Source organism: Caloenas nicobarica, chromosome 35 (genome assembly GCF_036013445.1).
Source record: "Caloenas nicobarica isolate bCalNic1 chromosome 35, bCalNic1.hap1, whole genome shotgun sequence".
In the NCBI taxonomy this organism is placed as follows: Eukaryota; Metazoa; Chordata; class Aves; order Columbiformes; family Columbidae; genus Caloenas; species Caloenas nicobarica.
This window is the reverse complement of record NC_088279.1, coordinates 1,196,713-1,209,254: the sequence shown is the minus strand read 5'-3', so window position 1 is coordinate 1,209,254 and position 12,542 is coordinate 1,196,713. Positions and strand designations below refer to the sequence as shown.

Genomic DNA, 12,542 nt, shown 5'->3' with positions numbered 1-12,542 from the left:
CCATGTCCCCACCATGTCCCCTGACCCTCCCCATGTCCCCCCCATGTCGCCCCCATGTCCCCGCCATGTCCCCCCGACCCCCCCGTCATGTCCCCGCCATGTCCCCCGACCCTCCCCATGTCCCCGAAATGTCCCCCGACCCCCCCCACCATGTCCCCTGACCCCCACCCCATGTCCCCCCCCATGTCCCCTGACCCCCCCTCCATGTCGCCCCCATGTCCCCTGACCCCCCCCAGTGTCCCCCGACCCCCCCCGCAATGTCCCCCCCCGACCCCCCCCATGTCCCCTGACCCCCCCGCCATGTCCCCGCCATGTCCCCTGACCCCCGCCCATGTCCCCCCCTGACCCCCCCCATGTCCCCTGACCCCCCCCATGTCCCCCCCATGTCCCTCCCATGTCCCCTGACCCCCCCCATGTCCCCTGACCCCCCCATGTCCCCCCCATGTCCCTCCCATGTCCCCTGACCCCCCCCATGTCCCCTGACCCCCCTGCCATGTCCCCCCCCCCACCCCACGTCCCCTGACCCCCCCGCCATGTCCCCCCCACCCACGTCCCCCTGACCCCCCCGCCATGTCCCCTGACATGTGTCCCCCCCCCAGGCTGCTGCATCTACGAGAAGCCGCGGGCGTTCGGCGAGAGCTCGAGCGAGAGCGAGGAGGAGGAGGAGGAGAGGAAGAGGAGGAGGGAGGGCGCGGGGGGGGCCGAAGGCTGCGGCCACCTCCACTGCGTGCGGGGCCACCAACGGGGGCGGGGGGCGGCGGCGGGGGGGGGGCGGCGCTGGGGGGGCACGCGGGGGATTTGGGGGGACCCCGAGCGCTGCCCCCTGGACCCCCACCCCTATGGAGCACTGAGGACCCCCCCCACCACCCCAAACAGACTGTGGGCTTGACCCCCCCCACCCCCAAAAATCACCGGGCGTGATGCTGCCCCCCCTCCCCCCCCCCCCCCAAATATTGATGCCTGAGCCCCCCCAAAAGTGGATGCCTGAGCCGCGCCCCCCCAAAATATCACTGCCTGACCCCCCCCCCCCCAAATCAATATCTCCACACACCCCTTCTCCTTCCCCCCCGCCACTGCTCGCGGGGGGGGGGGCTGTTTTGGGGTGCCCCCCCCCAATCATGTGTTTGCTCCCTGTGTCACCTGTGGGCATTAAAGGTGGCGCTGCTGCCGTGTGGGGGGGACCCGGCGTTTATTTTGGGGGGGGGGGGGTGTCAGCAAGGGGGGGGCGGGGGGGAGGAGCAGCTTTCGGGGGGCTCCTTGGGGGATGGGGGGCGCGGGGGGGCGGCAGCGTCGGCTCGGAGCTGGGCCCCCAGGCTGCGGAAAAAAGAGAGGGGGGGGTGTCACCAAAAGCGGGGGGGGTGAAATTTTTTTGGGGGGGGACAGGTAGGGACAAGGAGGTGCCAGCAGCCCGGGGCGTGTCCCCCGGGGAGGGACAAAGTGTCACCAAAACAAGCGTCACCCCCCAAAAATGTCACCAGACCAGCCGGGGCCCCGCCCGGCACGTGAGCCCCGGACGCCTGGTCCCCCCGCAAGGCGAGGTCACTGGGGTGCGGTGACACCCTGGGGTGCGGTGACACTGTCACCAGCCCCGGGGGACACTCAGGCATCCGGGCACGTGAGGGACGGGACACGGGGTCACGGCTGGATGTCGGGGTCCCCCAGCACCCCCAAATAGCTGGGACCCTCCCCAGCCCCCCGAAACCCCCCCAAGTCCCCTCAGACACCTGGGTCCCCCAAATTCCCCCCTTGTTCCTCCAAATACCTGGATCCCCAAACATCTGTGTCCCCCTCTGGACGCCTGGGTCCCCCCCAAATCCCCGGGTCCCCCAAACCCCCCAGGTCCCTAAATCCCCTCAAGCCCCGTCCCCGATCACCTGGGTCCTCCACATCCCCCCAGTTTACTCCCAGCCCCCCAAGTCCCCAAGTTCCCCAGATACCGAGTCCCCCGAGCCCCTCAAGTTTACTCCCAGGTCCCCAAGTCTCCCTGGACCCCCCCAAATCTCCCCAGTCTCTTGAGCTCCCCCGCCCAGGCCCCCCCAGTTTACTCCCAGCCCCCCTGGGTCCCCCAAATCTCCCCAGTCCCCCTGGGTCCCCCAAGTCCCCCCAAACACCTCAGTCCCCCGAATGCCTGGGTCCCTACCGCGTCCCCCCAGTTTATTCCCAGCCCCCCTGGGTCCCCCAAATCTCCCCAGCCCCCCTGGGTCCCCCAAATCCCCCCAAACACCTCAATCTCCCCCTATTCCCCCCAGTTTACTCCCAGCCCCCTGGGTCCCCCAAGTCCCCCCAAACACCTCAATCTCCCCTGGGTCCCCCAAATCTCCCCAGTCCCCCTGGGTCCCCCAAGTCCCCCCAAACACCTCAGTCCCCCGAACGCCTGGGTCCCCCCCGTGTCCCCCGGCACCTGCAGCCCCGTCTCCTGGGCGGCGCCGCGGGGCCCCCCCGCGCCAGGCGCTGGGCGATGCGGCTCTCGACGGCCAAGGCCACGGGGGTGCGGAGGCGTTTGGGGGCGCAGGGCAGGCGGCAGCGCGGGCAGGTGACGGCGGCGCCGGTACCGGCCCCGGTGCCGTCCCGGCGCAGGCAGCGGCGGCAGCAGCTGTGGTCGCAGCCCAGCAGCACCGGGTCCCGCAGCGGCCGCCCGCACACGGGACACAGCGTGTCCCGGGCCAGCTGGGCCAGCGAGCCCCGCGTCGGCGACCCCGCCGGGAGCATGGCGGTGACACGAGTGTCACGGGCGTGGGACGGGCGTGTGGCACCCACAGGACGGGCGGGGACGGGGAGGGAGGGGCGCGGGTGGGGAGGAGGAGGGACACGGGACGGGGAGGGACATAAAGGGACATGGGACACACAGAGGGACGTAAAGGGACACGGGACACATGGACGTAAAGGGACATGGGTGGACATGGGACACGCAGGGGGACATAAAGTGACATGGATGGACACGGGACACATGCACGTAAAGGGACATGGGACACATGGATGTAAAGGGACATGGGACACGTGGACGTAAAGGGACATGGGTGGACATGGGACACATGGATGTAAAGGGATATGGGTGGACATGGGACACGCAGGGGGACATAAAGTGACATGGATGGACACGGGACACATGGACGTAAAGGGACATGGGTGGACATGGGACAGGGAGGGACATAAAGGGACATGGGACACATGGACGTAAAGGGACATGGGTGGACATGGGACACGCAGGGGGACATAAAGTGACGTGGATGGACACAGGACACATGGACATAAAGGGACATGGGACACATGGATGTAAAGGGACATGAGTGGACATGGGACACACAGAGGGACGTAAAGGGACATGGGACACATGGACGTAAAGGGACATGGATGGACATGGGACAGGGAGGGACATAAAGGGACACGGGGCACGTGGATGATGGGGGGCGGACACATGATGTGGGGACACGGACACGGGGACACGAAGATGGACGTGGTGACACGGACGTGGGGACACACAGAGGGACACAAAGGGACACAGACAGACGTGGGGACACGGACGGACACTCAGGGGGTCAGGGACACGCAGACAGGGGGACACACACCAGATCCAAGGGCCCAACCCCAGCGATACGGGATCACCAGATCCCAGCAGCACCAAACGTCCCAGAGCCAAACCCCCGCGGTGCTGGATCACCGGATCCTGGTGGCACCAGATGTCCCAGAGCCACACCTCGGTGGTGCCGGATCACCGGATCCTGGTGGCACCAGATGTCCCAGAGCCAAACCCCAGCAGTGCCAGCTCACCAGATCCCGGCGGTACCGGATCCCGGTAGTTCGAGACGTCCCAGGGCCAAGCCCCGGTGGGGTCGGCTCGCCAGATCCCAGGGGTGCCGGCTCACCGGATGCCGGTGCCACCAGCTCACCAGATCCCAGCGCCACCGGATCCCGGCGCCACCAGATCCCGGCGCCGTCCCTGCCCCGCGCCAACCCCCCCCCATCACTCCCAGTCCGTGGGGGAGCGGATGACGAGCGGCGCCGCGTTCTTCCTCCCGGCGCAGATCCCGGGATAGAACAGCGGCCAGACGGTCTCGGTGAAGGTGTCGGTGAAGGTGAAGATGTGCGAGCGGTCGGTCACGTTGTAAAAAGCCACTTTCCCGGCCTCGTAGTCCAAGAAAACCCCGACGCGCTTGGGCTTGACCCGCAGCGTGAGCGGCGTGAAGGGGGTGGTGGTGGCCGCGTACTTGTCGCCGTTCCAGAGGCGGACGCGCCAATACCCCGCCTCCGGCAGCGGCGTCAGCTCCCCTTTGCGACTCACCGAGTCCTTGCAGACGCCGAGCGCCCAGTGGGTCTTGTCCCCGACCTCCACCTCCCAGTAGTGCCGCCCCGACGTGAAGCCCTGCGCCGCCAGCACGCACGGGTAGATGGTGAAGCGCCGCGGCGTGTCCGGCAGGTTCCGCGGACGAACTTCCACGAAACGGACGCTTTTCCGATCCTCCGACAGCACCAGGTTGGGGTGAGCGGTGTCGGGGTCCAGCGTCACCTCGTCTTGGGGGGGGCGGGGGGCAGAAAACGCCAAGACCGCCGTGATTTACGTGATTTACAGGGGTCCCGGCCGCCACGCCGCAGGGTTTATGTTTTAATTTTTCTCACCGAGGAGGCGCCGGGTGATTTTGCGCAGGGTGAAGTATTGCCAGGGGAAGCTGCCGAAGGTTTTCTCCAGCTCGATGGACACGGACGCCGGTTCTTCCGCCGGCTCCACCGTCGCCTCGCACCTGCCGGCGGCCCCGGGGGAGGTGGGATGTGCCAGATCCCGCTTTTCTGCCCCAAACGGAGCCCGGGGAGCGGTGCCCGCACAGTTCTTACCTGGCCAGGGTGTCCTTGATGTCCTAGAACGGGGAGAAAGCGCGAAAATGGGGGGAAAGCAAGAAAAAGTCCCCAAAAAATCCAACTCTCTCCCCGAAATTGATCCCTGGTGGTCCCATCCCTAAAACCAAGCCCGTCCCTGAAATCAATCCCCTTCCCAAAACTCAGTCCTGTCCCCAAACCCAATCCTGTTCCCGATGGTTCTGTCCCCAAAACCACTCCCATTGCCAATAATCCTGTCCCCAAAACTGATCCCATTCCTGAGGATCCTGTCCCCAGAAACAATCCCGTTCCCACTGGTTCTGTCCCCAAAACCAATCGTGTCCCTGAGAGTGAGCCTGTCCCCAAACCCACTCGCATTCCGGGGGATCCTGTCCCCAAAACCAATCCTGTTCCGATGATCCTGTCCCCAAAATCAATCCCGTCCTGGGGATCCTGTCCCCAAAACAATCCCATTCCGGGGGATCCTGTCCCCAAAACCAATCCTGTTCCCATGGATCCAAAACGCATCCTATCCCCAAAACCACTCCTGTCTGTGGGGGTGATCCTGTCCCCAAAACCAATCCCGTCCACAAAACAATCCCATTCCTGGGGATCCTGTCCCCAAAACAATCCCGTTCCGGGGGATCCTGTCCCCAAACCCAATCCTGTTCCAAGGATCTTGTCCCCAAAACCAATCCCATCCTGGGAATCTCATCTCCAGAACCAATCCCGTCCCCAAAACAATCCCATTCCTGGGGATCCTGTCCCCAAAACCAATCCCGTTCCTGCTGGTTCTGTCCCCAAACCCCATTCTGTCCCAGAGAGTGATCCCGTCCCCAAAACAATCCCATTCTGGGGATCCTGTCCCCAAAAACAATCCCATTCCAGGGGATCCTGTCCCCAAAACCAATCCTGTTCCCATTGATGCAAAACCCACCCTGTCCCCAAAACCACTCCTGTCTGCGGGGGTGATCCTGTCCCCAAACCCAATCCCGTTCCGGGGGATCCTGTCCCCAAAACCAATCCTGTTCCCATGGATCCAAAACCCATCCTGTCCCCAAAACCACACCTGTCTGCGGGGGTGATCCTGTCCCCAAAACAATCCCATTCTGGGGGATCCTGTCCCCAAAAACAATCCCGTTCCGGGGGATCCTGTCCCCAAAACCAATCCCATTCCGGGGGATCCTGTCCCCCAAAACAATCCCGTTCTGGGGGATCCTGTCCCCAAAAACAATCCTGTCCCTGAGAGTGATCTTGTCCCCAAACCCAATCCCATTCCTGCTGATCCTGTCCCCAAAACCAATCCTGTTCCCATGGATCCAAAACCCATCCTGTCCCCAAAACCACTCCTGTCTGCGGGGGTGATCCTGTCCCCAAAACAATCCCATTCCTGGGGATCCCGTCCCCAAAACCAATCCCGTTCCTGCTGGTTCTGTCCCCAAACCCCATTCTGTCCCTGAGAGTGATCCTGTCCCCAAAACAATCCCATTCTGGGGATCCTGTCCCCAAAAACAATCCCGTTCTGGGGGATCCTGTCCCCAAAAACAATCCTGTTCCGGGGGATCCTGTCCCCAAAAACAATCCTGTTCCGGGGGATCCTGTCCCCAAAACAATCCTGTCCCTGAGAGTGATCTTGTCCCCAAACCCAATCCCGTTCCTGCTGATCCTGTCCCCAAAACCAATCCTGTTCCCATGGATCCAAAACCCATCCTGTCCCCAAAACCACTCCTGTCTGCGGGGGTGATCCTGTCCCCAAAACCAATCCCGTCCCCAAAACAATCCCATTCCGGGGGATCCTGTCCCCAAAACCAATCCCGTCCTGGGAATCTCACGTCCAGAACCAATCCCGTCCCGGGGATCCCGTCCCCAGAACCGCTCCCGATCCCGCTGGTTCTGCCCGCAGACCCGCTGCGGCCGCACCTGCAGCATCTCGGGCCCCGGCTGCAGACTCTTCTCCTCCAGCTCGGCCGCCAGCGCGCCCAGGACGCGCCGCCGCTCGCCGAGCCGCGCCAGGTTGGCCTGGAGCCGCTGCAGCACCTCGCGCTCCTCGTCCTCCAGCCGCCGCAGCAGCCGCCGCTCCTCGTCCTCCAGCAGCTCGTGCAGCTCCTCGAACTCGCGGGCGATGCGCTCCCGCCGCCGCCACACCGTCCTCTGCCGGGACACGGCGCCGGTGAGACAGCGCCGGTGCCGGCGCGGCCCGGCCCGTGTCCCTCTCGCCTGCCTTCAGCTCCACGGGTTTCTTCTCCTCGCGCGCGCGGCACTCGGTGACGGCCGCCAGCTTCTGCTCCAGCAGCTCCAGGCTGCGCTGCAGCTTCTCCTGCCAGGGAGAGAGAAGCGGGTGGTGGGATGAGAACCCCCTGCCCCAAATCCCCCATCCTGCCCCGAATCCCCGCTCCATTCCCAAATCCCCGCTCCGTTTCCTAATCCCCCATCCCGCCCCGAATCCCCGCTCCATTCCCAAATCCCCGCTCCATTCCCAAATCCCTGCTCCGTTTCCAAATCCCCCATCCCACCCCGAAGCCCCGCTCCGTTTCCAAATCCCTGCTCCGTTTCCAAATCCCCCCTCCCGCCCCGACTCCCCGCTCCATTCCCAAATCCCCGCTCCATTCCCAAATCTCTGCTCCGTTTCCAAATCCCCCCTCCCGCCCCGACTCCCCGCTCCATTCCCAAATCCCCGCTCCATTCCCAAATCTCTGCTCTGTTTCCAAATCCCCCATCCCACCCCGAATCCCCGCTCCATTCCCAAATCCCCGCTCCATTCCCAAATCCCTGCTCCGTTTCCTAATCCCCGCTCCATTCCCAAATCCCCGCTCCGTTTCCAAATCCCCCATCCCACCCCGAATCCCCGCTCCATTCCCAAATCCCCGCTCCATTCCCAAATCCCCGCTCCGTTTCCAAATCCCCCATCCCACCCCGACTCCCCGCTCCATTCCCAAATCCCCACTCCATTCCCAAATCCCTGCTCCGTTTCCAAATCCCCCATCCCGCGCCGAATCCCCGCTCCATTCCCAAATCTCTGCTCCGTTTCCAAATCCCCCATCCCGCCCCGAATCCCCGCTCCATTCCCAAATCCCTGCTCCGTTTCCAAATCCCCCATCCCACCCCGAATCCCCGCTCCATTCCCAAATCCCCGCTCCATTCCCAAATCCCTGCTCCGTTTCCTAATCCCCGCTCCATTCCCAAATCCCCACTCCATTCCCAAATCCCCGCTCCGTTTCCAAATCCCCCATCCCACCCCGACTCCCCGCTCCATTCCCAAATCCCCACTCCATTCCCAAATCCCTGCTCCGTTTCCAAATCCCCCATCCCGCGCCGAATCCCCGCTCCATTCCCAAATCTCTGCTCCGTTTCCAAATCCCCCATCCCGCCCCGAATCCCCGCTCCATTCCCAAATCCCTGCTCCGTTTCCAAATCCCCCATCCCACCCCGAAGCCCCGCTCCATTCCCAAATCCCCGCTCCATTCCCAAATCCCTGCTCCGTTTCCAAATCCCCCATCCCACCCCGAATCCCCGCTCCATTCCCAAATCCCCGCTCCATTCCCAAATCCCCCATCCCGCCCCGAATCCCCGCTCCATTTCCAAATCCCTGCTCCGTTTCCTAATCCCCGCTCCATTCCCAAATCCCCGCTCCGTTTCCAAATCCCCCACCCGCCCCAAATCCCCGCTCCATTCCCAAATCCCCGCTCCATTTCCAAATCCCCGCTCCATTTCCAAATCCCCCATCCCGCCCCGAATCCCTGCTCCATTCCCAAATCCCCGCTCCATTTCCAAATCCCCGCTCCGTTTCCAAATCCCCCATCCCACCCCGAATCCCCGCTCCATTCCCAAATCCCCGCTCCGTTTCCAAATCCCCCATCCCGCCCCAAATCCCCGCTCCGTTCCCAAATCCCTGCTCCATTCCCAAATCTCTGCTCCGTTTCCAAATCCCCCATCCCGCCCCGAATCCCCGCTCCGTTCCCAAATTCCCACTCCATTCCCAAATCTCTCCTCCTACCCTGGATCCCTCATCTGTCCCCAAATCCTCCCCCCTGGCCCAGGTTCAAATTTGGGGCTAAACCCCTAGAACACAGGGCTGGAAACGCAGATGGAAAATCACGGCAACCAAACCCCCTCCAGGACCAGCCCTGGGGCCGAATTTGGGACTAAACCCCGAGATACGGGGCTCAAAATGCAGATGGAGACTCATCCCAACCAAACCGCCTCCAGGACCAGCCCTGGGGCCGAATTTGGGGCTAAAACTCAAGATACGGGGCTGAAAAATCAGAGAGAGACTCATCACAACCAAACCGCCTCCAGGACCAGCCCTGGGGCCGAATTTGGGGCTAAACCCCAAGATACGGGGCTGAAAACGCAGACAGAGACTCATCCCCACCAAACCCCGTCCAGGAGCAGCCCCGGGGCCAAATTTGGGGCTAAACCCCAAGATACGGGGCTGAAAACGCAGACGGAGACTCATCCCCACCAAACCCCGTCCAGGAGCAGCCCCGGGGCCGAATTCGGGGCCGAACCCCGCGCACCTTGTACTCCCGCGCGGCGTCGGCGAGCGGCACCAGCGCGTGCGCCCGGTGCGCGTGCGAGATCTCGCAGAGCAGGCAGACGGGCGCCTGGTCGTCGCGGCAGAACCGCGCCAGCGCGTGGCCGTGGTGCCGGCACAGCCGCCCGGCCTCGGCGTCGCCGTCGCGGCGCTTGCGCTTGGCGCCGCGGAGCTGCCGCGCGGCCTCCACCATGTTGCCCAGCTGGCGGTTGGGCCGCAGTGCGCGGTGCCGGGAGGTTTTGCGGCACACGGGGCAGGGGAAGTCGCGGTGCAGCTCTGCCCACCAGCGCGTGATGCAGGCGCGGCAGAAGTTGTGGCCGCACTCGATGATCACGGGGTCCTGCAGGTACTCGAGGCACACGGAGCAACTGGCCTCCACCTGCAGCGTTTCCAGGGGGTCGGAGCCCGACATGGCGGCGGCTGCGCCCCCCCCCAAAAAAAATGGGGGGTTTGGGGGGGGCGGGGGGGGGTGTAGGGAAAAGGGGTGAAGGAAACGCAAATGGGATAGGAATGAAAGGCGAGGGAAACAAGGAAACAAGGAGAAAGGAGGGAGAAAGAAGAAAGGAAAGAAAAGAGAAAAGACAAAAAAGAGAAAAAGAGAAAAGAAATAGAAAAGAAATAGAAAAGAAATAGAAAAGAAATAAAAAAGAAATAAAAAAGAAATAAAAGAAATAGAAAAGAAATAAAAAAGAAATAAAAAAGAAATAAAAAAGAAATAAAAAAGAAATAAAAAAGAAATAAAAAAGAAATAAAAAAGAAATAAAAGAAATAGAAAAGAAATAAAAAAGAAATAGAAAAGAAATAAAAAAGAAATAGAAAAGGAATAAAAAAATAAAAACAGAAAGAGGAAAGAGCAAAAAAAGAGGGAAAAAAATAAAATAAATAAATAGAAATAAAAAGAAAAAGAGAAAAAAAGAGAGAAGAGAGAAAAGAGAGAAAAGAAGAGAGAAAAGAAGAAAGAAAGAAAAGAAAAAAAAGAAAAAAGAAAAAAGAAAAAAAAAAAGAAAAAAGAAAAAAAAGGAAAAAAAAGAAAAAAAAGAAAAAAGAAAAAAGAAAAAAGAAAAAAGAAAAAAGAAAAAAGAAAAAAGAAAAAAGAAAAAAGAAAAAAGAAAAAAGAAAAAAGAAAAAAAAGAGGAAAAAAGAAAAAAAGAGGAAAAAAGAAAAAAAAGAGGAAAAAAGAAAAAAAAGAGGAAAAAAGAAAAAAAAGAGGAAAAAAAAGAGGAAAAAGGAAAAGAGAGGAAAAAGGAAAAAAGAGAGAAAAAAGAAAAAAGAGAGAAGAAAAGAGAGAAAAAAAGAAAAGAGAGAAAAAAAGAAAAGAGAGAAAAAAAGAAAAGAGAGAAAAAAAGAAAAGAGAGAAAAAAAGAAAAAAGAGAAAAAAAGAAAAAAGAGAAAAAAAGAAAAAATAGAAAAAAAGAAAAAAGAGTAGGGATTGGGGGAGGGGTTGAGGAGGTTTTGGGGAAAAGGGGGTGAATGAAACAAAAGTGAAATACAAATGAAACAAGAAACAAACAAACAAACAGAAACGAAAAAGAAATTAAATAAAAGCAGAAATAAAACGGGTTAGGGTGGGGGTTGGGGAGGGGCTGAGCTGGTTGTGGGGAAAAGGGGGTGAACGAAACGCAAAAGAAAGCCAAATGAAACAAAAATTAAATCCAGAAGAAAAACAAAAGTGAAATAAAACCGAAAAATTTAACTAAAACTAAAATAAAACCCCCCCCAAAAAAAAACCACCCCAAAACTAAACTAAAACAAAAATAAAATAAAAACAAATAACATTTTTAAAAGGGACGAAAAAGCGCCGCGGTGGGTTTGGGTTTTGAAGGGGCGGGGATGGGGGGTTCCAAGAGGTTTTGGGGCAAAACCAGCTCAGTTCTGCCAAAGCGACGACGTCCTTGTGCTGCAAAGCGATCCCAGAGGGACAGCGGCTTCCAAGAGGTTTTGGGCTGAGAAAAGCTCAAAACCGTCGCGGCGACGATGTTGTTTTGGTGTCAAACCATCCAACAGGTGACAGCGCAGATTCCAAGTGGTTTTGGGCAAAAACGACTCAATTCTGTCGCGGCGATGATGGAAATTTGCCCGAATCCGCCTGAAATCCGTCGCGGCGACGATGGAATTTTGCTGCGAGGCGGCGCGGAGGGGACGGTGCAGGTTCCGGGAGGTTTTGGGGTGAAAACGCCTGAAATCCGTCGCGGCGACGATGGAATTTTGCTGCGAGGCGGCGCGGAGGGAACGGTGCAGCTTCCGGGAGGTTTTGGGGTGAAAACGCCTGAAATCCGTCGCGGCGACGATGGAAATTTGCTGCGAGGCGGCGCGGAGGGGACGGTGCAGGTTCCGGGAGGTTTTGGGGTGAAAACGCGTGAAATCTGTCACGGTGACGATGGAAATTTGCTGCGAGGCGGCGTGGAGGGAACAGGGAGGTTCCGGGAGGTTTTGGGGTGAAAACGCCTGAAATCCGTCACGGCGACGATGGAAATTTGCTGCGAGGCGGCGCGGAGGGAACGGGGAGGTTCCGGGAGGTTTTGGGGTGAAAACGCCTGAAATCCGTCGCGGTGCCGCCGCGGTTTGGGCAGGAAGGCGCCGTCACGCGCGGCGCCGCGGGTCGGCGGAGAATTTTGGGGCGAAAGCAGCTGGATCGCGTCACGGCGCTGACGTCATCCGGGCGGGACGCCAGCGCGGGTTTCCCCGGGCGGGGCTGGTTTTGGGGGCAAAACCACAGAATTTGGTTCAAGCGACCCCACGCTCCGACAGGGGAGGCAGAACCGCGGGGACGGGGCCGTTTTGGGGCCTTTAGGGGCACAGAGACCCCGCAGAGGAGCCTATAGGGCGCTCAATCTATGGGATCTATAGGCTGCTCAACCTATAGGAGCAACGCCGCCGCTATAGGATAAACCCCTATAGGATAAACCTCCATAGAAGATGCCCCACCCAGAGCCCCCATAGTGAAACCACCCCAGGAACAGGCGCTATAAGAGACTCCTATAGAGGATCTAAAGAAAAGCGCCTATAGAAAGGGTCTCTACGGGCCTATAGATCGGGGCCCTAAAGGGGCGGCCCTGCCGGGGGCGGGGCGGGGCCGGGTGGCCACAGGGGTCCCTGTGGGTGACATCCCGCAGGGGGCGCCTGTCGCCAGGCCCCTATAGGGCGGGATCTATAGGGGGCGACCCTATAGGGAGCGTCAGTGCCACTCACCGCCCGCCGC

At 59.7% G+C, this 12,542-nt stretch overlaps 1 protein-coding gene across 1 annotated transcript; it reads right to left on the bottom strand.

Moving 5' to 3' along the window:
• Nucleotides 1-2,588: 2,588 nt before the first annotated feature.
• TRIM39 (tripartite motif containing 39) lies at nt 2,589-9,810 on the bottom strand. Its single transcript, XM_065654745.1, has 6 exons — nt 9,327-9,810; nt 7,031-7,126; nt 6,730-6,960; nt 4,828-4,850; nt 4,615-4,736; nt 2,589-4,509 (listed from the first exon to the last, which is right to left on the bottom strand). The coding sequence occupies exons 1-6, from the start codon at nt 9,753-9,755 to the stop codon at nt 3,962-3,964; spliced, it is 1,449 nt and encodes a 482-aa protein (XP_065510817.1). The 5' UTR covers nt 9,756-9,810; the 3' UTR covers nt 2,589-3,961.
• Nucleotides 9,811-12,542: the final 2,732 nt, after the last annotated feature.

Bases quoted from the DNA above. Each gene is read 5' to 3' on its own strand.
- TRIM39 (XM_065654745.1), bottom strand. From the start codon at position 9,755: ATGTCGGGCTCCGACCCCCTGGAAACGCTGCAGGTGGAGGCCAGTTGC. The intron at 6,961-7,030 runs GCAGGCGAGAGG...GTGTCCCGGCAG, and splicing joins AGAAACCCGTGGAGCTGAAG to AGGACGGTGTGGCGGCGGCG. The intron at 4,737-4,827 runs GTAAGAACTGTG...GGCCGCCGGCAG, and splicing joins ATCAAGGACACCCTGGCCAG to GTGCGAGGCGACGGTGGAGC.